Raw genomic sequence first — 27,596 nt, forward strand, 5'->3', positions numbered from 1 at the left:
GCTGGCAGGTGGGACTGGATTGGGTTGGGATATCTGGTTGGCATGGACAGGTTGGACCGAAGGGTCTGTTTCCATGCTGTACATCTCTATGACTCTATGACCGCCATCTTCCTATATGCCAGGTATGAGTCCAAACAGTGGAGAGTTTGCCCCCTGATTCCCATTGATTCCAATTTTGCTAGGACTCCTTGATGCCACAGTTGATCAACTGTGGCCTTGATATCAAGGGCTGTCCCTCTCGCCTCACCTCTGGAATTCAGCTCTTTTGTCTATGGTCTGACCAAGGCTGTAATAAGGTCAGGAGCTGAGTGTCCCTCATACTGGGCGTCATTGAGTAGGTTACTGCTTAGCAAGTACTGTTTGATTGCACTATTTATTACATCTTCCATCAACTTGCTGATGAATGGGCAAAACCTTATCAGATGGAATAGAATGTGAGATACTGAGATTATGCACTTTGACAGGAAGAAGAGCTGAATATTATTGAAATGGGAAAAGACTGCAGAAAGCTGCAGTACAGGAGGAGATTTGGGATTTTCTGTGCATGAATAATGTGATGGCACTGTGTCTTTAAAAGGGATTTATTCTGTGCTGTTCCTCTTGCAGAGACAGGATGCCAATGGTACCAGAATATCTGCTTCAGAAGCAGTGGTTAAAAAGCTGTGCGGTCACTGTGTGTGGTTTTTTTTAAAGAAGCATGATTGGGTGGAGAAAAGCTGACACAGTCCCAGGGCTTTAGTTGTGATTTCAATTGGAGTTGGAGATTAAAGCTGCTAGATGCAGCTGTCTTTTTGCTGTAGCTAAAAATCTGTGTTCTTCCTCTGCTCGATTGTTTATTTCGGTGTTCCTTTCTCCTGGACTAGAGATCGCACAAGAGAAAATCTGCTTTGCTGAATTTGCCTTTGCTAAGGGTGTGTTTATGGGAACAGTTAATGATTAGTAGTTAAATAATATATTTTGAAAGAATTTTAGTTATGCCAATTTTTCTTTTGTTTGTATTTTAACTGTGGTGTAAGAATAAAGTGTGTTTTGCTATAAACCTAGTAGTTTGACAAATCAAATCACATCTGGAACACAACGCCCTGCACTTGCCTTTAAATGAGATAAAAGTCGGAATCTAAGCTACGTCCCAAAATATTTTGAGGAGATTTGGCCTGGTCCATAACCATAACAAAATGTTGGTGGCTAAGTTCAGCAGGTAATAGGGAAGGCAAATAGAATTTTGACCTCTAATTCAAAGGGCCTGTCATATCAAAATCAGGTCTTGCTAAAACTATACATGTCATTTATCAAACTTCATCACAGCTGGATTAGTGAGAATAGTTTTGGTCCCCTTAACCAAGGAAAGGTACTCTGACATTTGAGGCAGTCCTGAAAAGTTTCACGAAACTGATTCCAGGTATGGAGGAACTGTGTTATGAGGACAGTTTTAGCAGATTGGCCTTACATTCATTGAAATTTAGAACAGTGAGAGAAGACCCTATTGAGACTACAAGATTCTTAGTGTAACTTACTGGGTAGATGCTGACAGGTTGTATCATTAAGAATACTTGAAGCTTAGATAGATTTTTAATCAGTAATGGACACAAAGGTTACATTGATAAGGCAGGAAAGTGGAAATGAAGATTATCAGATCAACCATGATCTCATATGTAGACTCAATGTGCCGAATTTCTGCTTCTACGTCTAAAAGTCTTGCCATCAGAAAGACAGAAAAAAACATATAGGACTAAAAGGAAGGTGTAGCTAGTAGTGCTGCACCTGGGTCTGTGTATGGACTGTACTTACTCAATTCAAATATAAACTGTATAAGCTTAGAAATTGAGGAAATATGAAAAATTGTTGAAAATGCTTGTAATATGTTAAATTGTGACAAAGATTGTGAAAGATTATGTAACAAAATGTAGAAAATGTGAAATAATATATTTTAGGTCTCCAAGTAGACAAAGGAAGTGGACCTTAAATGGTAATATTTTAAATAGAATTGGGGAACCCTCATTGTGTAGGCACACAAGACATTAATGGAGTAGTAGGTGCAGACAGCTCAATAAAATAATAGTCCTTAATTTCTACAAACACAGAAAATATTAAAGTAAACAAGAAAGGTCAAACTTTCAGAAAATCCTTAATTAGGCAATTAGATTACTAGATGTACAATTTTTGTTATTGTACAGGAATGTAAAAGCAATGAAAGTATAATATAGATTCAGTCAGGTGTTACAAGCAATGAAAGAGCTAATTTATAAAGAAAGGCTTATCAGTTAGGCCTGAGAACCTTAAAGGGTAGTTTTTTTCAGTTATTTATTTTCAGTATTAATAAGGATGCATTATCATTTTAACACTACATATTTAAATTCTGTTTCCATGAATAATTGAAAAACCAACTGCAAAGTCTCACATGATTAGTTAGTTCTTACCTCTTTCTCCAGTATTGAGACCAAGTCCTGGGCAGGAGGTCTTCCATCGCTGGAGATCTGTGTAGTGAGGATAGGAACTTGTTTCTCCTCACGTAATGGGGTACATTCCACTTGCTGCCATCTATGTTCAATTTCAACATCAACGCTTTTAGGTCCCGGGGATATGGTGGTTGTGATGGCTCCATCTACCTCCATCCTATTCACATCATTGTGACCCGGGGAAATAGCAACATCAGTTGTCTCAAATCGTCTGCGCCTTTCCTCTCGTCGCCGGGCACGGTCTTTTTCCAAGTCCTGAGAGTCTGTTGCAGAATTGGCCATATCTCTGATATACATGGAAGTAGGTCTATGAACACGACCTCCACTGTGCCACTGTTGAACTGGACGAAATTCTGCCCAGTCAAACGTTTTGGAGCGTCCTTCTTTTCTTCGTTCCAAGGCCCTGCTTTTCTTCGGTTCAGTTTCTAGACCAGGTCCATCTTTTGAGGTTAATGCTGGCTTTTCCCCATTGACTGATGTACCTTCAAACAGACTTCTTATTTTCATTTTCTCCTCTGGGATACTCCTGTTAGAAAGCAAGGAATAAAGAAATTACAGCTAGCAGTCGATTAAACAGATCTGTTTACATCCTCAATGATTCAATAATCCTCTTCTTGAATTATTGAATGCTCGAATAACTCCCTTTGGAATCTCATTTTCAAACCATTTTCTTCCATTAGGACACAACTTGACTTTGGGAAGGAGGGGCAAAAACGAGATGTCAGTTGTGGTACACTGGCTAGAATGTGGGATCAATTTTATGGATAGTTGATCCTTTTTGGTCCATCCTTTTTGTAAGTTGATATATTCACAAATTGAATAGATTTGAGAGGGTAGATACAGAAAAAAATGCTTTTCTTCGCAGAAAAATTCAAACATAAATATGACAGCCATTTGTAAGTCCAAATGTGAATTTAGAACTAATTATCCAAAAAGCTATTAGGACACTGAATATTCAATAACATGAAGTTATTGTGCAAAGTAGCATAATTTGCATTTTTTTTTCACATGTTGTAGCCATCACTGCTAAGCCAACATTTGTTGCTCAACCCCGATTGCCCTGGAGAAGGTGGTCATAGTGTACAACCACAATACTGTTAGGAAGGGAGTTCCTTAGCGATAGTGAAACAACAGCGATATAATTCCAAGTCAGGAAGTAGTTGGGAATTTGCATGTGATAGTATTCTTCCAAAGGTAAAGTAGGAAAATGGTACATACTGCTGGAAATATGCATAAATAAGTATTTGTTTGATTGGTAGGATGTGACAAGTGGAGTCCTGCAGGGTCTGTCCTGGGGTCTCAGTTTTTCACAATTTACATCAATGACTTAGATGAGGTGAAAGAAAGAATGGAAGTTAAATTCATAGACAACACCAAAATAGATAAGAATTATATTGTGAAGGTGACATAGGACATAAGGATAGGTTGAGTGAATGGGAAAAAATCTGGAAGATGGAGTACAATATGGAAAACTTTGACAAGAATGAAAAAAAGTGGTATAACTGAAATAGAGAAGAGCTGCAGAATTCCAAAGTCCAGAAGGATTTGGGTGATCTGGACAAAAGATACAAAAAGTTTGTATGCAGGTAGAGCAAATAATTATTGGCTAATGGAATGTGTTCCTTTATCGCAAGAGGAATTGAACGTAAAAGTAAGAACATTATGCTTCAGTTATACATATCGGTGGACCACAAATACTGTGCACAGTTTTGTTCTCCTTATTTAAGGACGGACATAAATGCATTGGAGTTGGTTCACAGATTTATTGGATTGACACCTTGAATAAGCATTTCGTCTTATGGGGAGAGTGTAAACAAGCCCAGTCTTTCCAGCCTGAGTTCAGAAGAGTACAGGTAATTTATTTGAAGTGCATAAGATCCTGAATAGTCTTGATAAGGCTCATATGGAAAGTTCTGGGTAAGTTTTGGGTAAGTTCAGACCTAACAGGCATTGTTTTACAAGATAGAACTGAGAAATTATTTCTTTGAGAGGGTTGTGCAACTTTCAAATGCTGTGCCTCAGAAGCAGTCATTGAAGATTTTAAATTCAGAGGTGGATGGATTCTTGTTAGGCAGGGGAATCAAAGGTTATTGTGGGTAGATGGGAATGTGGAATTCAAAACACAAACAAATCAGCCATGATTTTATTCAAAGGGAGTAGGGTCAGGGGGCTCAATGATTATTTCTGCTCATATTTTGTATGTTAGATAGGACTTAGTCTCCACAAGACTTGTGTAGTGGTCCCTCACCAGGACTGGGTCTGTGGCAGGTATCTCCTTTCGGACTTGGCCAGGTCAGTCAGTAGTAATGCTACCAGGCCATTGTAAGTGAGTGTCATTGAAGTCCACCACCCACAGTAGATTCTATGCCATTGCTATCTCACCAGCTGGCATTTGATGTGGAAGAGTACCGATTCATTGACTGAGAAAGGACTACAGGTGTAAATCAGCAGAAAGTTCCTTCAACAACATTTGAGCTCTTAATTTTACAAAATTTCCTGGATTTGGGGAAGGTTCCATTAATTTGAAAAATAGCAAATGTACCTCCATTGTTTAAAAAAAGAGAAACAAAAAACAGGAAACTACAGGCTAGTTAGTTTAACATCTGTCAAAAGAAAGATGTTAGAAGTCATGTTTAAGCAATTTCTTTACGGTCACTATAGTATAACATGTGCCCTGGCTAAAGGAAAACAGATGGATATAATAGATTGGAATTCCAGAAGTCATTTGGTAAGGTGCCACATGAAAGGTTGTGGCAGAAAATAAAAGCTAATGGTATCGGGGGTAATAAAGTAGCATTAAAGATTGGCAAGCTCACCAGAAGCAAAGAATACCATAAATAAATGGGTTACTTTCTGGGTGGCAAGATGTAATGTGTAGTGTACCATAGAGATGAGGGCTGGGGCCCCAACATTTTACAAATAATATAAATTGCTTGAAGGAATTGACAGAAGGTATATATGATTACTAAATTTGTTGATGACAGAGATAAATAGGAAAGTAAATTTATGAAGAGGACATAGAGGATCGATTTCATGAGATTTCATAGGGTTCAGAAATACACCATGCCTCCTTCAACAATACTTTCTAAATATGAAATCTCTACAACCTGCAAACTCCCCTCTGAGCCACACTCTATTCAAATCTGGAATTATGTTGACAGTCCTTCTCTTCAAAAACCTGGGTCAAAAACCTGGAGCTTCCTTCTGAACTATGTTATGGATTCACCTACACCACATGGACTGCAGCATTCAAGATGTGGCTCTCTCAAGAGCACTGAGGAATGGCAGCAGATCCTGGCCTTCCAAGCAATACATACATCCCATGAGTGAATACAAATGGAGAGATGGTAGTGGTGGTGGTGGTGGTGGGGGGGGGGAGTTGGCAGAGGTTGTCAAGTATAATCTCTGGCACAGACTCATTATTCCAATATGCCTGCGCTATACTTTACATGCAATCCTCTTCCAGACAGGCTGAATGTTGCTGACATAAGATTCCATAATTTTCATGAACACTGTAGTGCCATTTGCAAATTGCAATTCACCATTTCTAAGTCTCAAAACAGGACACCGCCTGGCTGTTCCACTATGAGGGCTTTAATAGCAGGCCTACTTTGGGAGGGGACGTTCAAGAATAAGTCAATGGATAAGAATCAGGTGGAGAAATGCTAGCTGGTTTTCTTTCCTCTGCTTACAAAAGCATCTTAGGCCAACTGGTGGTCTTATATATATTTTATCTTAAATAATGGTTCAGTTTACCAATTCATTATGTGCCATACGGTGCTCGATGTGAAGGAGCAAGTTATAAATGAGACACTGTGTACAGCCAATACTATACTGCAAATGCTGAAACAAATATCAGGTTTCCTGCAAAAAAACTTTACCACAATCTTAGAACATCAGCTTTTGTTAAGCTGATTCCAAATTGGTTGAACATTCTTGTGCAAACTCCACAGGACCAATAAAATAACAACAAATTGAATTTATAATACACATGTAAGGCAGAAAAAAATTATATATGGCACACGTTCAGAAGCTCAACCAAATAATAATATCAAGCCACAAAAGAAATATTTAGAGGTGTTAGTATTAGAGGCACATTTAAGGAAGTGAATTCTAAGGAGGACTTTAAAGAATGAGAGGATGTTTTGGAGGGAACTGCAAAGTGTGAGATGAAGAGAGCTGAACAAGACACAGGTATGAAAGGAAGAGAGATTGGGGATGTAGACAGGAATGAAAAGCAAAAGTTGCAGTTAATTTGGGGGACATGGGATGGTTGCAAAGAAGTGGAAGATTATTATCACGCCGTTTAGATTACTTACAGTGTGGAAGCAGGCCCTTCAGCCCAACAAGTCCACACCGACCCTCCGAGGAGCAACCCATCCAGATCCATTCCCCTACACCTAACACTATGGGCAATTTAGCATGGCCAATTCACCTAACTTGCACATTTTTGGACTGTGGGAGGAAACCGGAGTACCCAGAGGAAACCCACGCAGAGACACGGGGAGAATGTGCAAACTCCACATAGACAGTTGCCTGAGAAGGGAATTGAACCCGGGTCTCTGGCACTGTGAGGCAGCCGTGCTAACCACTGTGCCACCGTTATTCAAACATAAACATGAGCGTTTTTAATATAGGCCATATGGGATCAAGAAGCTAACATAGGTCAACAGGAACACAGTAACAATAACAGATGACTGGGAATTAATGCAGTATAGCAGGAGGGGCCAAGAAAATTAATAGAAAGATCACGCTGCGTGTCATTAGTGTACACAACAAGCTGACTACATTTTTGAAACTGAGAGCATGTAGATGAGGAAGGGGAGGGGCTTTGAAAGTAGAACATTCAGTAGAAATGCTCCAACTACAACTGCAATGATAAATTTGGAATCTAGTGGGGACATCCTTTGTGCAGAAGTATTTGAGGAGCAGTCAAATGTGGTTAACTGTGTCCATGATTGAAGAGAGATTGAAGAGGGACAGTAACAACTACAATGGCTTATGTATACACTATGATCATTGTCACAAAGCTCTTAATCACAATGCTCTTTGTGATTTTGGTTTAGGTTATTTTGGTACTGTGACAGGACAGTAAAACTGATCAAAGCATTTTGTAGAAGGAACTTTGGAAAGAAGATCCTGAATTTGGAGTTGATCTCTTTGGCGGGGAAAGGGAAGATGAAACTGGGAAGTGTCCACAACAAACATGCAAATCACTAATACATGCTGCTAGTCACAAACAACAAACATGACAGAGACAGACTGTGGCTCCAACCTTTGTTTCAGCACAGACATTTTCAAATGAAAGTTCTTCCTGTGTTGATATAAAAGAAAATCATTCATAAAAGATTCATAAACAGCTGCAGAACGAGAAGCAGAAATCAATTAAAAGTAGTAATGTTAGAAATTGAAATACAGAGAACAGTGAGAATAAAAAAAACAGTGCCTGAAGTGTTTGTGAAATCTGTCTTAATATATATAACAGTTTGAGGTTTTGGAGAAGATTTGTAGCTCAGGTTGAGGTTCAGATTGTAAATTTGCTCGCTGAGCTGGTAGATTTGTTCTCAGACATTTCATCACCATGCCAGGTAACATCATCAGTGAGCCTCCGGTGAAGCACTGGTGTTGTGCTCTGCTTGCTATTTATGGGTCTTGGTTTGTTGTGGTGGATGGTATCATTTCTGGTTCTGTTTCTCAGAAGTTGGTAAATGGGGTCCAAATCTATATGTTTGTTAATGGAGTTCTGGTTTGAATGCCAGGCCTCAAGGAATTCCCATGTGTGTCTTTGTTTAGCCTGTCCTAGGAAGGATGTATTGTCAGAGTCAAACTGGTGTCTTTCTTCATCTGTGTGTATGGATACCAGTGATAATTGGTCATGTCTTTTGGTGGCTAGTTCGTGCTCATGTATCCTGGTGGCTAGTTTCCTGCCTGTCTGTGCAATATAATGTTTGTTGCAGTCCTTGCAGAGTATTTTGTACATAATATTCATTCTGCTGGTTGTTGATACAGGGTCCTTTAACTTTTAGGAATTCCCATGCCTGTCTCAGTCTGGCTTGTCCTAGGATGGAGGTGTTGCCCCAATCAAAGTGATACCCTTCCTCATCTGTATGTAAGGATATGAATGAGTGGGTCATGTCCTAGAATTCCTAGAAGCATGGCATGCCAACCGGAATTCTATCAAGAAACACTGACTTGGATCCCATTTACCAAACCCTGAGAAAAAGAACAGATGACATCATCAGAAGAAATGATGTCACCACAGGAAATGACATCACCAACCCAGGGAAACCTATACACATAAATAGAAAGTGGGCCATGCCACCAGTGCTTCATCCAGAGGCTCACTGATGATTTTATCTAGTATGATGATGAAACAACTGAAAATGAACCTTCCACCTCAGTGAGCAAACCTATATCCAGTAGGAATATACTTAAATGAGAAATCTGGAGGGCAAAAAGGGGACATGAGATAACTCTCTTTGCTAAGGCTAAGGAGAATACAAAGGGTTTTTACAATCATGGAATACAGGGAGAACTAGCCATTTGGATACAGAACTGGCTCAAAGGTAGAAGACAGAGGGTGGTGGTGGAGAGTTGTTTTTCAGACTGGAGACCTGTGACCAGTGGAGTGCCACAAGGATCGGTGGTGGGCCCTCTACTTTTTGTCATCTACATAAATGCTTTGGATGCGAGAATAAGAGGTACAGTTAGTAAATTTGCAGGTGACACCAAAATTGGAGGTGTAGTGGACAGCAAAGAGGGTTACCTCAGATTACAACAGGATCTTGACCAGATGGGCCAATGGGCTGAGAAGTGGCAGATGGAGTTTAACTCAGATAAATGTTAGGTGCTGCATTTTGGGAAAGCAAATCTTAGCAGGACTTATACACTTAATGGTAAGGTCCTAGGGAGTGTTGCTGAACAAAGAGACCTTGGAGTGTAGGTTCATAGCTCCTTGAAAGTGGACTCGCAGGTAGATAGGATAGTGAAGAAGGCATTTGGTATGCTTTCTTTTTTTGGTCAGACTACTGAGTACAGGAGTTGGGAGGTCATGTTGCGGCCATACAGGACATTGGTTAGGCCACTGTTGGAATATTGCATGCAATTGTGTCTCTGTCCTATCGGAAAGATGTTGTGAAACTTGAAAGGGTTCAGAAAAGATTTACAAGGATATTTCCAGGGTTGGAGGATCTGAGCTACAGGGAGAGGCTGAACAGGCTGGGGCTGTTTTCCCTGGAGCGTCGGAGGCTGAGGGGTGACCTTATAGAGGTTTACAAAATTATGAGGGGCATGGATAGGATAAATGGACAAAGTCTTTTCCCTGGGGTTGGGGAGTCCAGAACTAGAGAGCATAGGTTTATGGTGAGAGGGGAAAGATATAAAAGAGACCTAAGGGGCAACCTTTTCATACAGAGGGTGGTACGTGTATGGAATGAGCTGCCAGAGGATGTGGTGGAGGCTGGTACAATTGCAACATTTAAGAGGCATTTGGATGGGTATATGAATAGGAAGGGTTTGGAGGGATATGGGCCGGGTGCTGGCAGGTGGGACTAGATTGGGTTGGGATATCTGGTCAGCATGGACAGGTTGGACCGAAGGGTCTGTTTCCATGCTGTACATCTCTATGACTCTATAAATACATTAAGGACAAAAGGGTTACTAGGAATAGAATACGGCCCTTCAAAGATCAGCAAAGTGACTTTTGTGTGGAGCACAGGAGGTGGGGAAGATACTAAACAAGTATTTTGCATCAGCATTTACTGTGGAGAAGGACATAGAAGATATAGAATGCAGGGAAATAGATGGTGAAAAATGTCCAGATTACAAAGGAGGAAGTACTGGATGTGGTGAAATGCATAAAGGTGGATAAATCCTCAGGGCTATCCTAGAACTCTGAGAGAAGCTAGGGAAGTGATTGCTAGGCCCCTTGCTGAGATATTAATATCATCGATAGTCACAGGTGTGGTGCCAGAAGACTGGAGGTTGGCGAATACGGTACTATTTAAGAAAGGTAGAAAGGACAAGCCAGGGAATTATAGACCGGTGAGTTTGACATCAGTAGTGGACATGTTGTTGGAGGGAATCCTGAGCGATAGGATTTACACGTATTTGGAAAGGCAAGAACTGATTAGGGATAGACAAACTTGGCTTTGTGCATTGGAAATCATGTCTCATGAACTTGATTGAGTTTTTGAAGAAATAACAAAGAGGATTGATGAGGGCTGAATGGTGGATGTGATCTATATGGACTTAAGTAAGGCACTCGACAAGGTTCCCCATCGGAGACTGATTAGCAAGGTCAGATCTCATAGAATACAGGGAGAACTAGCCATTTGGATACAGAACTGGCTCGAAGGTAGAAGACAGAGGCTGGTGGTGGAGGGTTGTTTTTCAGACTGGAGGCCTGTGACCAGTGGAGTGCCACAAAGATCGGTGCTGGGTCCACTACTTTTCATCATTTATATAAATGATTTGGATGTGAGAATAAGAGGTATAGTTAGTAAGTTTACAGTTGACAACAGAATTGGAGGTGTAGTAGACAGCGAAGGAGGTTACCTCAGATTACAGCATCTTGAGCAGATGGGCCAATAGGCTGAGGAGTGGCAAATGATATTTAATTTAGATAAATACAAGGTGTTGCATTTTGGGAAAGCAAATCTTAGCAGGACTTATACACTTAATAGTAAGGTCCTAAGGAGTGTTGCTGAACAAAGTGACCTTGAAGTGCAGGTTCATAGCTCCTTGAAAGTAGAATCGCAGGTAGATAGGATAGTGAAGACGCTTGGTGTGCTTTCCTTTATTGGTTAGAGTATTGAGGATAGGAGTTGGAAGGTCATGTTGCAGCTTACAGGACATTGGTTCGGTTACTTTTGAAATATTGCATGCAATTCTGGTCTCCTTCCTATCGGAAGGATGTTGTGAAACTTGAAAGGGTTCAGGAAAGCTTTACAAGGATGTTGCCAGAATTGGAAGATTTAAGCTATGCTGTTTTTCCTGGAGCATTGCAGGCTGAGGGGTGACCTTATAGAGGTTTATAAAATCCTGAGAGGCATTGATACGGTAGACAAGGTCTTTTCCCTGGGGTGGGGAAGTCCAAAACTGGAGGGCATAGGTTTAGGGTGAGAGGGGAAAGATATAAAAGAGACCTAAAGGGCAATCATCTTTTCATGCAGAGGCTGGTGTGTGTATGGAATTAGCTGCCAGAGAAAGTGGTGGAGGCTGGCACAATTGCAACATTTAAAAGGCATCTGGATGGGAATATGAATAGGAAGGGTTTGGAGGGATATGGGCCGGGTGCTGACAAGTGGACTAGATTAGGTTGGGATATCTCGTCAGCATGAATGAGTTGGAATGAAGGGTCTGTTTCAATCTGTACAGCTTTATGACTATGTGTCTTGACCAATGGTTTTCAATGAAAGACAAAGAGAAGCTTCTCATAGTGAAATAGGGAGAAACACAGGTTGGGTTCTTATTACTATTTCCAAAGATGGTGGTCCAGTTCTATAAACACTTCATTTTGTGGGTGGATGTGGTACGTGATGGAAGGCAAAGTTTAGAAGCTGGATGGTAATCATTAACAATAACAAGATCATGAATTTATTCGGCAATGTTAAAGTATCAAGATGGGTAGGGTTTAGGAGTTCCAGAGCTCAGGGCTTAGGTAGTTGAAGGCAGAGCCCACCAAAGGTTAAAATTGAGAATGCTCAACAAGTCAGAATTAGCAGTTCAAAGACACCTCACAGGAGAAGAGATGGGAAGGGATGAGACCATAGAGTAGTTTGAACACCAGGGAAAGAATTTTAAAATAGAGGCATTCCTTAAATGGGAGCCAGTGTAGGTCAGCATGCATGGCTGAATGGGATTTGATGCAATTTAGGACATAAGCAGCAATATTTTTAATGACCTCACAATTATGGAGGGCAGAATGTGAGACAGGATGTAATCAGATAGGGTTAACCCCATTAGGACATCACTGCGTCTTTGATTACAGTGATTTTCTGCATCAGAATCTTTTTCATTCTTTGGTTTAATTTTTTTAAATTTGTTCATGGGATATGGGCACCTTTGGCCAGAACAGCATTCATTGCCCATCCCTAAATTGCTTAGAGGGTAATTAAGAGTCAGCCACATTGTTCTGGGTTTGGAGTCATATGTAGGCTAAGCCAGGTAAAAATGGCATATTTCCTTCCTTAAAGGTCATTAGTGAACATGTGTTTCTATTAGTGAACATGTGTTACTTGTTCACCATTAGGCTAGTTTTCTAATTCCAGACTTTTTTTATTGAACTCAAATTTCAGCATCAGCCATTGTGAAATTCCAACTGCTGACCCCTGAACATTAGCTCAAATTCTAGATTACCAGTCCAGAGACATTACCTACAACCCCTGGGGTTGGAGTTCTGATTTACTAGTTCAGTGACATTACCATTATGACACCACCTCTGCTCAGAGAAAGCTATCAAGGACTGTAAGGTATTTTAGGCATTGTGTGACAGTCACTGAAAACTCCCTACCTGGTCACATCTGGTGTAGTGACAGGATGCACATTTTTCATTATCGCTTGGATCCAGTTCCTGCGAATCCCTGACGTCATGGCAGACAACGTGTACACCTTTGCTTTCATCTGGATCACATGTCATAAGAAAGCATATACACTAAATACAGTGCAATAGAAATACAAATACAGGACTGAAACTGTATATGGAAAAGCATTAGAAAGGTTGCATTACAGATAACTGAGTAAGAGTAACAGACTGGAATCTAATGTTGGTTTTCATGTAGGATAACAGGAGTTCAGTTGAGGCTGATATATTTGTACTCCCATTGTAACAGCACTGTGGCTGTACCTGCTCCACACGGGTAATAGGGTACCTCACCATCAGGTACTCCAGGGCAATGAGAGATGGACAATGAATGCTGGACTTGCCAACAAGGTCCAAATCCCACAAATGATTTTTTTTTCTTAAAACCTGAAAGAGAACAATTGGCTAAAATCTAATTGAGAGATTTGGATGATCTCAAACAGGAAGAACAAGCTTGATTGTTTTCAACCAAATTTTGAATTTCTTAATTATCCATGGGCATCTGTTGCTAATTTAGCCATGAATAAAATTCTGGAATTTCACACTCAAAAGATATGGAATATTGACACCTACAAAGTCTACATCAAAACTGAACAAGCCCAAGGATTCACTACGATAGCTGTGACTCCGCTGATAGTGTTTATGAATGTTTAGTTCATTTGCACACACTGACCTGTTCAGCAGAGATATAGAGCAATGAAATTTAAAGTGAAGGATAGACAACAGATATTTTAAAATTCTGCACTCAGATTCAAATCAGAGCACTCCGAATTCAAGGATAGCTCCAGCCAAATACAAGGCAAGGCCTCCCCTTTACTGAAAGAGCAAGCATATGAAAGCAAGCTACATCACAGATCAAATAGACAATAAAGCTCTTATACTCCAGAACTTGAAGAATGCTTGGCCTTTATGGAATTTCTGACAGCTGAAATTATTTCTCTAATGAAACCTGTCCCTGTAATGTCAAATTAAGTCATTTTTGTTGGCATCACTCAGATTGACTGGGAAATAACACAAAATATCCTCAAAATATTCCACATAATAACCTCACTGCTGCTTTGGGAAGTAATTCTCAATTCAACAAAATCAGTGCAAGTCCTACAGGGTGTTTGATGCATGAGCTGAAGTGGCAGACAAATCCATGCACAACTATTTATTCAGAGACTGCAAAAATAAATCCATGTACGCTAATTGAATATTTTAAGCCACTGAGCATTCAGAGTGTGTTGTCAGAACACAGCTGTATTGAAAAAATAATAGAATCATCAAGAGTTTTGAAATTACTGATGCACCACTGCACACAACTCACTCTCTCCATCTCTACCTTTCTCCCCACAGTCTGCCTTTTGGTCAATTAATATTTCTGGCTTAATCTTCTAAAAGCTTGAATTATCTGAAAATCAACAGATATTTTCCCCTCTCATGGATATAACTCTAGATACCTTGCAATTTCAGGTGAAATCTACACTTACATGGATCTGAAATCCATAGTTCCTTGGCACTTCATATTCAGTGACATCGTAGCAGTTACTTAAATCAATCTCACCATCCAGGTCCACTGTCTGTAGAAATAAAATGGACAAGTTCATGCAAGATACAGACAGAGTGCTGCATCTGCCAATTTCAGTGAAATAACACAGTTCAGTACAGCTAGATCTTGTAAACACAATTACACTTTGAGCATATGATATTATTTTGCAAACTCAAACAGATGCTACTTGAACAATATCCAATTAATACACTGACTGCAGTGTTGGATTCCCTTGGCTATGCTGTACAAATCACACTTGATATAAGAATTTGTCTGCAACACTAGCATCACAACAAGGCGTGTGTGCGCCTCTAACAGGATAGTCTACTTGATGCTACAAAGTTATGTCATCCTCTATAACATAAAAAAAACTGGGCATGGATACAAAAATACCCAACAGACGTTTATTACTGCAAACTATTATATACAAATATTACATTTCCCAGAGAAAATACTTCTAATAGCATGGTACCCTTTAAGCGATCATGGTTAAGTTCAGGTTTGAGCTCTTTACACTCAGATCATGAGCTATGATACAGTCAGGATATCTCTTAAAGATATATTGACATACTAACTGCGAAACAACACAAGATCTCCCTTCTCCAAAAGTAAGGTCTTGCTCCAAACAAACATACATGTTGTGCATGTACACATGTTGTCAATTTTATAATTATTTATAGTCTTTTACCTTTATTTCAATGATAACATTTCAGAGTTAAATGGAACACTGAAGGTTTAACAACTTGTCCTGATCTGATGATCATATACTAATCTGTAAAGATACATCTTGTTCTCTGATCCACTTGTTTGACAATTTGGTTGTCTTGCTGCTGGTTACTGTCACTCAATAACACTGTACAATTATTATCAGAGTGTTCTTCCTCGCTGTCTGTATGCACAAATGCTGCATCACACATTGGTCTGAGCTGGTGTTGGTTCCTCTAGGATCAGTACTGACTTAGGTGGTTATATATTTCAGAAACTTTGCTAGAATGCAGGTATTTCTAACTTGCAGTCTGGCCAGTGTACATGTTCCATAGTTGTCGAGCTGCTTCCTTGTTACATAGAACATAGAACATAGAAGAATACAGCGCAGTACAGGCCCTTCGGCCCTCGATGTTGCGCCGATCAAAGCCCACCTAACCTACACTAACCCACTATCCTCCATATACCTATCCAATGCCCGCTTAAATACCCATAAAGAGGGAGAGTCCACTACTGCTACTGGCAGGGCATTCCATGAACTTACGTCTCGCTGAGTGAAGAACCTACCCCTAACATCAGTCCTATATCTACCCCCCCTTAATTTAAAGCTATGCCCCCTTGTAATCACTGACTCCATACGTGGAAAAAGGTTCTCACTGTCAACCCTATCTAACCCCCTAATCATCTTGTACACCTCTATCAAGTCACCCCTAAACCTTCTTTTCTCCAATGAAAACAACCCCAAGTGCCTCAGCCTTTCCTCACAGGATCTTCCTACCATACCAGGCAACATCCTGGTAAACTTCCTCTGCACCCATTCCAGTGCCTCCACATCCTTCTTATAGTATGGCGACCAAAACTGCACACAATATTCCAGATGCGGCCGCACCAGAGTCTTATACAACTGCAGCATGACCTCAGGACTCCGGAACTCAATTCCTCTACCAATAAAAGCCAGTACGCCATATGCTTTCTTCACTGCACTATTTACCTGGGTGGCAACTTTCAGAGATCTATGTACATGGACACCAAGATCCTTCTGCTCTTCCACACTACCAAGTAGTCTACCATTAGCCCAGTAATCCATCTTTTTATTACTCTTACCAAAGTGAATCACCTCACACTTAGCTACATTGAACTCCATTTGCCACCTTTCTGCCCAGCTCTGCAGCTTCTCTATATCCCACTGTAACCTGCCATATCCTTCCTCACTGTCTACAACTCCTCCGACTTTCGTATCATCCGTTGTGTATCCCTTTCATTCTGTTTGGAATGGGTTGAAAGTTGGTTGCTGGGGAAGGTCATTCGAAATTGTGTTGGGATGGTAATCCTTTCTCCATTGATGTTGCATGGAAGTGCACCAATGCAATACAAAAATCTTGCTTTGTTTGATCATTGATTTGATTGTATCACTCAATCTGCTATCCTGACTGAGTGTGGATAGTGAGGTAATGTGATATGGGTCACTGCCCAATCAGAACCTGATTTTAAGTAGTTTGTCAGTTTATTGTGGTCTGTTGTCACATGTTATCAATTCTGGGATACCTAATAAACTGAAAATAGTACTCACTTTGTCTGTAATGGTCATACTACAGCATCAAACTATTATGTTGGTTGGTCCATCATCGAACAATGGGAAACATAAAGGATTATGCACTGTAAATACATCGGTTGCTACTTCCATCTGAGGAGTGGATTGCACATCATGTGGACTTAGAGACTCTCTCTGCTGTTGGGGTTGATACATGCCTCTCATGTATTCATGAATCATTGAATATCCTGATTCATCCCTGGCCACTACACAGCCATCTTGCACTCGCGGTCTTGTGCATTCAATACCCATGAACCACTGGCATACCATGGAAATGACATCTTGGTGTAATGTTCTTGATACTTGGGTTTAATTCCCTTTGAAAATGACTTGTCATGATATACCAAGTCCATATCTATCTATGTAATCAAAATTAAAAGACCTTTCTCAGACACTTCTTTAATAATTTCAGTCCATCAGTGGATATTAATCTTCTACAAGTCTTGTAGTTGCTGATCTTCAAGAGTTGGTGATTGCAACTTGACACTGCTCTGGCCAAAGTAGAACAGAGCAACATGGAGAGCATCATCACCATTGTAGCTGAGAGCATCAGTGTGTAGATCAAAAGAAATATCTTGGTTTTTGAATGACTTGTAATCTATTCGGTATGTCAGATATAATCAACCTAGTATAAAATCAAAGTTTTGGAGAAACTCAGCAGGTCTGGTAGCATCAGTGGAAATGGCACAGTGTCAAATTGGACTCAAAACATTAACCCTGTTTCTCCCTCCCCCGCCCCCGCCCCCGCCCCCCCCTCAGATGCTGCCAGGCATGGTGAATTTCTGTTGCTGCGTTTGAGTTTTTATTTCAGATCTCTAGCACAGAGAGTGCTTTGTTTTTACTTGAGTATAATCATCCTGGTACGTGGCTTATATCTCACTTCAAACTCCTATCCTTACAAACCATTAACTGCTTCACAAGTGTTCGGTTCTGCCATAATGGGTGCATTTTGAATCCCATGAATTGTGACAATGGTCTTACAATTAATTGGATGGGTCCACCAATAATCATCCCCAGTATTACATAGGCCATCCCAAAATGTACAAATATCTCCAATCCCAAGTACACAACCAAAATAATCATATAACTGCACTACTGTTATTCAGGAGAAAAACCATTCACACTAGGTTTCGCAGTAGATTTGCAGGTGATCAGTGCTAAAAATGGAGTAATGACATTGTGTGTTTTTTAATTTTATTATTTTCATGCACATTTTGAGCAAGACAATGGCAGAACTAACCAAGGCCTGGACACACAGGGAAGGCTCTTTAATTTGCAGAAGCACTTCTTTAGTGTTTCTAAACTGTATCTTCTTCAAAGGGAGCTTTTTGGACCATTTAACTACCATTTTATAAAACTGGATCACAACCTGTATTTTTATAGAAAAAAGATAAAGCACTCAATATGCTTTAATACAGGTCTGTAAACTTTAGTTTTAGTTGTCTTTGTAGCATCAGCTTGTATCTCAAAAAAAAACTCAATGCAGAAGTAAAATGGTACTGTTTTCTTGCAGGTCAATACCAATCTACAGATCTCGACAGCAATACTCACAAAAACTGATGCTGCTGATTGTTCTAATTCTCTGATATCCAAAACTGTCATTCAATTGATCTTCAATTATTTTCTAATTGTCTCTCACCAAAATGTTGGAGTCTTTCATCAAAGGCTATGACTGTTTACCATGATGAGTTTTTTTTCCCCAGAGTGTATTTTACCTCAAGAGGCAATCCTTATGTTAACTCCCATAACATGGATATCACGGTATTAAGGAATGCAACAAACATTTATTATAGCCAACTACAATGTACAAACATCACATTTCTCAGACACCCGAATATCTGCACTAGAATTAAGTTAATGGTTACAACAAAGGAATATACATCCAATGGCATGTCATGCTTCAAACAATACCAGTTAAGATGGTTCTGAAGGAAGGTCACTGGACCCGAAATGTTAACTCGGATTTCTCTCCTTAGATGCTGCCAGACCTGCAGAGCTTTTCCACCAATATTGATTTTTGTTTCCAGTTAAAATGGTATTTGAGAATTTTATATCCTTACTATATGCTATAGTAAAGTGATGATGTTAAAGGAGCAATGACATGCTGACCATGAAATACAACACTACAAACAACGTTGTAAATGCACAAGTCTGTATGCTGCAAGCTTAAGATATCCACTAGGGTCAAAGTAACTCTACTTCCACTCTACTGTCACTAAAAAACCACACTCAATCATATTCAATAAGATCAGTCTGCCCTCACTGAGAATTAAACAACAGACCAAAAGTCACTAATTTGATCCACTGACTGAAATATTACCTATTGTAGTGAAAGGAATGCTTTCCAATTCCTCAATGTCTATAGATTACAGAACAGCAATTTAGCCAAAGTTTGCACAGTTGACATCTTGCGACATCATATGTGTGAACAACCGGTGTAAATAAACTGAACCAGAGTGTCACTTCTCCTTTAGCTGAATACCATATAGGTAGTCTGTGACTACACATTAATAATGCCACTAAGGATTGTGTTGAATCACAACATTCAAGAAAAATCAAGTGAAGTTAGGGCTGAAACTGAAAAAACATCATCCACTAATGTCAGCAGCTTCCTGGTGATCTACATGTGTGTTGAGGAAGAATTTCTTTTCTCATTAGGTTGAGTGTCTTTGGAACCCTTGCCACAGAGTCCTTGTGTGTACTTAAGGCTGAGATACATAGATTCTTAATCAGTAAGGAATCAAGATTTACAGTGAAAACACAGGAAAATGGACATAAGGAATATTGGATCCCACTAAATGATGGAGCAGGTGTGCGCAGCCAAACAGCCAACCCACGTTCCTGTTTCTTATAGTGTGACTCTCACCTCCTCTGCAGCAGAGTCTCGGTAATACTTCAGAACTTGGTCAGTCAGGACAAACCAATGCTTCTTCCACTAAAAGAAAATAGAATATGTCACCAATATTCTCTTATTAGAATAGCTTACCTGGAGACTTTGACTGACATTCAGTCATTCCCATTTATGTCATGTTGTAATGTCCCCATGTAGGAATCTGCTCCATATTGCACTCTAAGGGGTATAAAAGTGAAACCTTGGACAACTCCTCTGACTTTCTCACTACTAAATGTTGGATGGCTTTTAATTTTACACTGTAACGTTGTATCAGTGTTAGGAACAGTTAGTAAATCAGAGACACAGCGGGTAGAAGGAAACAGAAATACAACTTTAAAAACTACAGGAGCACCAGCTCTCTACGGGTTAAGTAACAACAAAATAATTAATTAAGGGATGTCTTATAACATACAAAAGTGGAAAAATACCCAGGACCTGATCAGGTATATGCGAGAACTCTGTGGGAAGCAAAGGAAGTGATTGCTGGGCCCCTTGCTGAGCTATTTTTATCATCGATAGTCACAAGTGAGGTGCTGGAAGACTGGAGGTTGGCTAACATGGTGCCATTATCTAAGAAAGGTGGTAAGGAAAAGCCAAGGAACTACAGACCGGTGAGCCTAACATCGGTGGTGGGCAAGTTGTTGGAGGGAATCCTGAGGGACAGTACTTATGTGCATTTGGAAAGGCAAGGACTGATTAGGGACAGTCAACATGGCTTAGTGCATGGGAAGTCATGTCTCTGAACTTGATTGAGGTTTTTGAAGTGACAAAGATGATTGATGAAGGGAGAGCGGTAGACATGATCTATATGGACTTCAGTAAGGCATTCAACAAGGTTCCTCAAGGTAGACTGGCTAGCAAGGTCATATCTCACAGAATACAGGGAGAACTAGCCATTTGGATGCAGAACTGACTTAAGGTGGAAGGCACAGAGGGTGGTGGTGGAGGTTTGCTTTTCAGACTGAAGGCCTGTGACCAGTGGAGTGCCACAAGGATCGGTGCTGGGTCCACTACGTTTCATCATTTATACAAATGAGTTGGATGTGAACATAGGAGGTATGGTTAGTAAGTTTGCAGATGATACCAAAATTGGAGGTGGAGTGGACAGCAAAGAAAGTTACCTCAGAGTACAATGGGATCTTAATCAGATAGGCCAATGACCTGAGGAGTGGCAAATGGAGTTTAATTTAGATAAATGTGAGATGCTGCATTGTGGAAAGGCAATGAGAGCAGGACTTGTACACCAATGGTAAGGTCCTGGGGAGTGTTGCTGAACAAAGAGACCTTGGAGTGCAGATTCCTTGAAAGTGGAATCACAGGTAGATAGGATAGTGAAGGCAATGGTTGGTAATCTCTTCTTCACTGGACAGAGCATTGAGTATAGGAGTTGGGAGGTTATGTTGCGGCTGTACAGGACATTGGTTTGGCCACTTTCGGAATATTGTGTGCAATTCTGGTCTCTCTCCTATCGGAGGGATGTTGTGAAACTTGATAGGGTTCAGAAAAGATTTACAAGGATATTGCCAGGGTTGGAGGGTATGCAGTATAGGGAGAGGCTGAATAGGCTGAAGCTGTTTTTCCTGGAATGTCAGAGGCTGAGGGGTGACCTTATAGAGATTTATAAAATCACGAGGGGCATGGATAGGGTAAATAGACAGGGTCTTTTCCCTAGAGTGGGGGAGTCCAGAACTAGAGGGCATGGGTTTAGGGTGAGAGAAGAAAAACTTAAAAGGGACCTAAGGGACAACTTTTTCACACAGAGTGTGGTGGGTATGGAATGAGCTGTCAGAGGAAGTGGTGAAGGCTGGTACAATTACAACATTTAAAAGGCATCTGGATGGGTATACAGAGGAACCTCGATTATCCGAATATCAGATTATCCGAAGGAGAACTTGAGGTCCCGACAGAAACATTACATCAAAGACATATTTCCAACACTGATTGCATCTTTTGTTTACAGTGATTAAAACTGTTGCCGAGAACAGGCCTGGACTGAGGGGAGCCCAGGCACTGTTTCTAAGAGATCAATTGTGTTAGGGGATTCAGAGGTACAGACAGACGTTTCTGTGGCCAGCAGAGAAAAAGCAGAATGGTGTGTTGTTTCCCTGGTGCCAGGATCAAGGATGTCTCAGAGAGGGTGCAGAATGTTCTCACGGGGGAGAGGGGCCAGCAAAAGGTCATTGTCCACATTGGAACCAACGAGATTGGAAGGGAAAAGGTTGAGACTCTGAAGGGAGATTACAGAGTCAGGCAAAAAATTAAAAGGTCCTCAAGAGTTGTAATATCTGGATTACTCCCAGTGCTACAAGCTAATGAGGGCAGGAATAGGAGGACAGAGCAGATGAATGCATGGCTGAGGAGCTGGTGTATGGGAGAAGGATTCACATTTTTGGATCATTGGAATCTCTTTTGGGGTAGAAGTGACCTGTACAAGAAGGATGGATTGCACCTAAATTGGAAGGAGACTAATATACTGACAGGGAAATTTGCTAGAACTGCTTGGGAGGATTTAAACTAGTAAGGTGGGGGGGGTGGGACCCAGGGAGATAGTGAGGAAAGAGATCGATCTGAGACGGGTACATCTGAGAACAGAAGTGAGTCAAACAGTCAGGGCAGGCAGGGACAAGGTAGGACTAATACATTAAACTGCATTTATTTCAATGCAAGGGGCCTAACAGGGAAGGCAGATGAACTCAGGGCATGGTTAGGAACATGGGACTGGGATATCATAGTAATTACGGAAACATGGCTCAGGGATGGGCAGGACTGGCAGTTTAATGTTCCAGGATACAAATGCTACAGGAAGGATAGAAAGGGAGGCAAGAGAGGAGGGGGAGTGGCATTTTTGATAAGGGATAGCATTACAGCTGTGCTGAGGGAGGATATTCCCGGAAATACATCCAGGGAAGTTATTTGGGTGGAACTCAGAAATAAGAAAAGGATAATCACCTTATTGGGATTGTATTATAGATCCCCCAATAGTCAGCGGGAAATTGAGAAACAAACTTGTAAGGAGATCTCAGTTATCTGTAAGAATAATAGGGTGGTTATGGTAGGGGATTTTAACTTTCCAAACATCGACTGGGACAGCCATAGTGTTAAAGGTTTAGATGGAGAGGAATTTCTCAAGTGCGTACAAGACAATTTTCTGATTCAGTATGTGGATGTACCTACTAGAGAAGGTGCAAAACTTGACCTACTCTTGGGAAATAAGGCAGGGCAGGTGACTGAGGTGTCAGTGGGGGAGCACTTTCGTGCCAGCGACCACGATTCTATTCGATTTAAAATAGTGATGGAAAAGGATAGACCAGATCTAAAAGTTGAAGTTCTAAATTGGAGAAAGGCCAATTTTGACGGTATTAGGCAAGAACTTTCGAAAGCTGATTGGAGGCAGATGTTCGCAGGTAAAGGGACGGCTGGAAAATGGGAAGCCTTCAGAAATGAGATAACAAGAATCCAGAGAAAGTATATTCCTGTCAGGGTGAAAGGGAAGGCTGGTAGGTATAGGGAATGCTGGTTGACTAAAGAAATTGAGGGTTTGGTTAAGAAAAAGAAGGAAGCATATGTCAGGAATAGACAGGATAGATCGAGTGAATCCTTAGAAGAGTTTAAAGAAAGTAGGAGTATACTTAAGAGGGAAATCAGGAGGGCAAAACGGGGACATGAGATAGCTTGGGCAAATAGAATTAAGGAGAATCCAAAGGCTTTTACAAATACATTAAGGACAAAAGGGTAACTAGGGAGAGAATAGGGCCCCTGAAAGATCAGCAAGGCGGCCTTTATGTGGAGCCACAGAAAATGGGGGAGATACTAAATGAATATTTTGCATCAGTATTTACTGTGGAAAAGGATATGGAAGATATAGACTGTAGGGAAATAGATGGTGACATCTTGCAAAATGTCCAGATTACAGAGGAGGAAGTGCTGGGTGTCTTGAAACGGTTAAAAGTGGATAAATCCCCAGGACCTGATCAGGTGTACCCGAGGACTCTGTGGGAAGCTAGAGAAGTGATTGTTGGGCCTCTTGCTGAGATATTTGTATCATCAATAGTCACAGGTGAAGTGCTGGAAGACTGGAGGTTGGAAAACGTGGTGCCACTGTTTAAGAAGGGTGGTAAAGACAAGCCAGGGAACAATAGACCGGTGAGCCTGACCTCGGTGGTGGGCAAGTTGTTGGAGGGAATCCTGAGGGACAGGATGTACATGTATTTGGAAAGGCAAGGACTGATTCGGGATAGTCAACATGGTTTTGTGTGTGGGAAATCATGTCTCACAAACTTGATTGAGTTTTTTGAATAGGTAACAAAGAAGATTATGAGGGCAGAGCAGGAGATGTGATCTATATGGACTTCAGTAAGGCGTTCGACAAGGTTCTCCATGAGAGACTGATTAGCACGGTTAGATCTCATGCAATACAGGGAAAACTAGCCATTTGGATACAGAGCTGGCTCAAAGGTAGAAGACAGAGGGTGGTGGTGGAGAGTTGTTTTTCAGACTGGAGGCCTGTGACCACTGGAATGCCACAAGGATCGGGGCTGGGTCCTCTACTTTTTGTCACTTACATAAATGATTTGGATGCGAGCATAAGAGGTACACTTAGTAAGTTTGCAGATGACACCAAAATTGGAGGTGTAGTGGACAGTGAAGAGGGTTACCTCAGATTACAACAGGATCTGGACCAGATGGGCCAATGGGCTGAAAAGTGGCAGATGGAGTTTAATTCAGATAAATGCGAGGTGCTGCATTTTGGGAAAGCAAATCTTAGCAGGACTTATACACTTAATGGTAAGGTCCTAGGGAGTGTTGCTGAACAAAGAGACCTTGGAATGTAGGTTCATAGCTCCTTAAAAGTGAAGTCGCAGGTAGATAGGATAGTGAAGGCAGCGTTTGGTATGCTTTCCTTTACTGGTCAAAGTATCGAGTACAGGAGTTGGGAGGTCATATTGCGGCTGTACAGGACATTGGTTCGGCCACTGTTGGAATATTGCATGCAATTCTGGTATCCTTCCAATCGGAAAGATGTTGTGAAACTTGAAAGCATTCAGAAAAGATTTACAAGGATGTTGCCAAGGTTGGAGGATCTGAGCGACAGGGAGAGGCTGAACAGGCTGGGACTGTTTTCCCTGGAGCGTCGGAGGCTGAGGGGTGATTTTATAGAGGTTTACAAAATTATGAGGGGCATGGATAGGATAAATAGACAAAGTCTTTTCCCTGGGGTCGGGGAGTCCAGAACTAGAGGGCATAGGTTTACGGTGAGAGGGGAACGATAGAAAAGAGACCTAAGGGGCAACATTTTCACGCAGAGGGTGGTACGTGTATGGAATGAACTGCCAGAGAATGTGGTGGAGGCTGGTACATTTAAGAGGCATTTGGATGGGTATATGAATAGGAAGGGTTTGGAGGGATATGGGCCAAGTGCTGGCAGGTGGGACTGGATTGCGTTGGGATTTCTGGTTGGCATGGACGGGTTGGACCAGACGGGTTGCGTCTGTTAACATGCTGTACAACTCTATGACTCTAAATGACCTACCACCCACCAACAATTTCCCTGGAGGTCTACACAGGGTGTACACTACACCCCCCTTCCCCAGTGAGCCCTCCAGGCTGCCCCAGAAAGGGTGTGGGGGCTGGCGGGGGGCAGAGGTGGGGGAAAGAGGATGGCGGTTTTGGACAGGTTTGTGGTTGGGGGTGGGTGTGGGAGTGGTGTTGGATGGGTTGGGGGGCAGTGTTGGATGAGGTTGGGGGATAGGGTGGGGACGGTGCTGGACAGGGTTGGGAGCAGAGGGGGGGTGGGTTTACTGTGTGTCTCTGAGGGGGGAGCGGACTTAACAGAAAACTCCGAGCCCCAGAGAAAAGGCATTGAATCAATTAACCAAATTCTCAATTATCCAAACGAAATAGTGCCTGCCCATCTCGTTCGGATAATTGAGGTTCCTCTGTATGAATAAGAAGGGTTTAGAAGGATATGGGCCAAATGCTGACAAATGGGACTAGATTAGGTTAGGATATCTGATTGGCACGGACAATTTGGACTGAAGGGTCTGTTTCCGTGCTGTATATCTCTATGACTCTAAGTGAAGTACTTAACATATTTCTATGAGAAGTGATTAAGTATTAAATAAACCCAATATTTTTCTTCTAGTTACAGTCCAGATTGGATTATTCAGTCTTCAGTTTTCAAGCAGTTCAATAACCATCATGAATAAATGATATTTGATTAATGTTAGCAGTTTAAGGTTTGTAAAAAGGTACATTGCACAGAGTATTTCTAAAATTCTGTATTAAAACTCTGATGGTGCTCCAAAAATATAGAGCAGCATTTTGAAGGACAGTTACACATAAATAAATGCAGATGTGATGCATTGACCAGAGCTATTTATGGCTCTGCAACAGCTTTATTTTACTGTTTGTTTTAAACCATGCTCTAAAAGGAGAAAAGGGTTGCACTTTTGAGAACAAGTTACTTGAACTGATTGCTAGCTGTGTTTATAATGCTGCTTTACAGACAGTGGGGAAGGCAAAATAAGATGGCATGGCACTCGGATGTGCGTACAAAGTGAGTCTGAGCCAGCAACCGGTAGCTGATTGGTCACAACTGTACAAACCAATGCAAATGCCAAATGTCATCAGTCTTATTGGTTCGCAGACAGCTGAACACAATTATTCTCTCCCACCATTTCTATAATTTGTTACCTTTAACTAGTGACTGTGCAACAGAACAATTAATTATTTTTCTTTACTTATTTACAGGACGATTGCCAGAGGGCAATTCAAAGTCAACCACATTGCTGTAGGTTTGGAGTCAAGTATAAGCCAAACCAAGTAAGGATGGCAGTTTCCTTCCATAAAGGACATTAGTGAACCAAATGGGTTTTTCTGAAAATTGGCAATGGATTCATGGTCACCATTAGATTCTTAATTCCACGTATTTACTGAATTCATATTCCACCATCAGTCAGACGGGATTCGAACCCAGGTCCACAGAACACTATCTGGGCTTCTGGATTAATACCAGCCCAGCGTTAATACCACTAATGTGTATTAATGTCTAAATTAATGTGTAAGTTCCCTGTGCCTTTGGTAAAGAACTGAGAATCTGGAAGGCAGGAGATTGGAGAACAATAGATCTTGGGAATATAAATGAACACCTGATTGGAAACTACAAACCGTGCTAATAGACTGTTTCTCAGGGTATTTTTCCTTCCACCATAATACTGACATTTTTTTGTTTGCCTGTGATTGTCAGTATGTATGTTTAGGGGGTTTTAAAAGAGGGGTTAGAGTTTAAGTAGGAGAGATATTTTGCCTGTGGTTAAAGTTTACATGTGTTAACAAATAGTAGTCCTTATTCAGTACAAAACCCTGGTCAGTGTTTTAACCTGAGTCAATCATTTAGGTAAACTAAGGACTTTGCATACTTTTATGAAATCTTGAACTTTTGTGGCCACCCCAGGTTTAGTGGGACTCAAAAATTATCAGCATGATCTTTCAAATAGATACCAAAGATTTGTTACTGTATTTTCAGTAAATCTCTCACCTGACCATCTGCAGAGAGTTTTGTCATCCAACCTTTCTTAAAATTCAGTAGGTCTGGCTAAAAGAAATTTAATAATGACACATGAAAGACTGTAGTATAATCAAAGAATATATGAAAACACCAGCCAAAGTAACTCTTCCACACCCTGGCAAATGTACACTGAAAGTAGAATGATACCGCAATTGTACATCATGCAAAACGTCAACTTCATCTATGGACCGCTCGAAAGTTGTTTGACCAGTTTGAATTCTTTGCTGTAACATTGCCATGACAATTGGCTTTTTACTTTCACCCCCACAAC

The 27,596-nt window shown here is 40.9% G+C and overlaps 1 protein-coding gene across 7 annotated transcripts in view; it reads right to left on the reverse strand.

Moving 5' to 3' along the window:
• The window catches only part of LOC140464289 (myosin phosphatase Rho-interacting protein-like), a 211,384-nt gene that overhangs the window by 32,827 nt on the left and 150,961 nt on the right, over nt 1-27,596 (reverse strand). For 4 of the 7 annotated variants that reach the window (XM_072559181.1, XM_072559180.1, XM_072559179.1 and 1 more), the window contains 6 exons: nt 27,296-27,352; nt 19,732-19,800; nt 14,511-14,600; nt 12,970-13,079; nt 7,732-7,770; nt 2,418-2,982 (listed from right to left, as the gene is read on the reverse strand). In XM_072559181.1, coding sequence (XP_072415282.1) covers nt 2,418-2,982; nt 7,732-7,770; nt 12,970-13,079; nt 14,511-14,600; nt 19,732-19,800; nt 27,296-27,352 — 930 coding nt within the window. The remainder of the gene's footprint in view (nt 1-2,417; nt 2,983-7,731; nt 7,771-12,969; nt 13,080-14,510; nt 14,601-19,731; nt 19,801-27,295; nt 27,353-27,596) is intronic. The other 3 variants (XM_072559182.1, XM_072559184.1, XM_072559185.1) reach the window with 1 other exon arrangement.

Source organism: Chiloscyllium punctatum, chromosome 40 (genome assembly GCF_047496795.1).
Source record: "Chiloscyllium punctatum isolate Juve2018m chromosome 40, sChiPun1.3, whole genome shotgun sequence".
In the NCBI taxonomy this organism is placed as follows: Eukaryota; Metazoa; Chordata; class Chondrichthyes; order Orectolobiformes; family Hemiscylliidae; genus Chiloscyllium; species Chiloscyllium punctatum.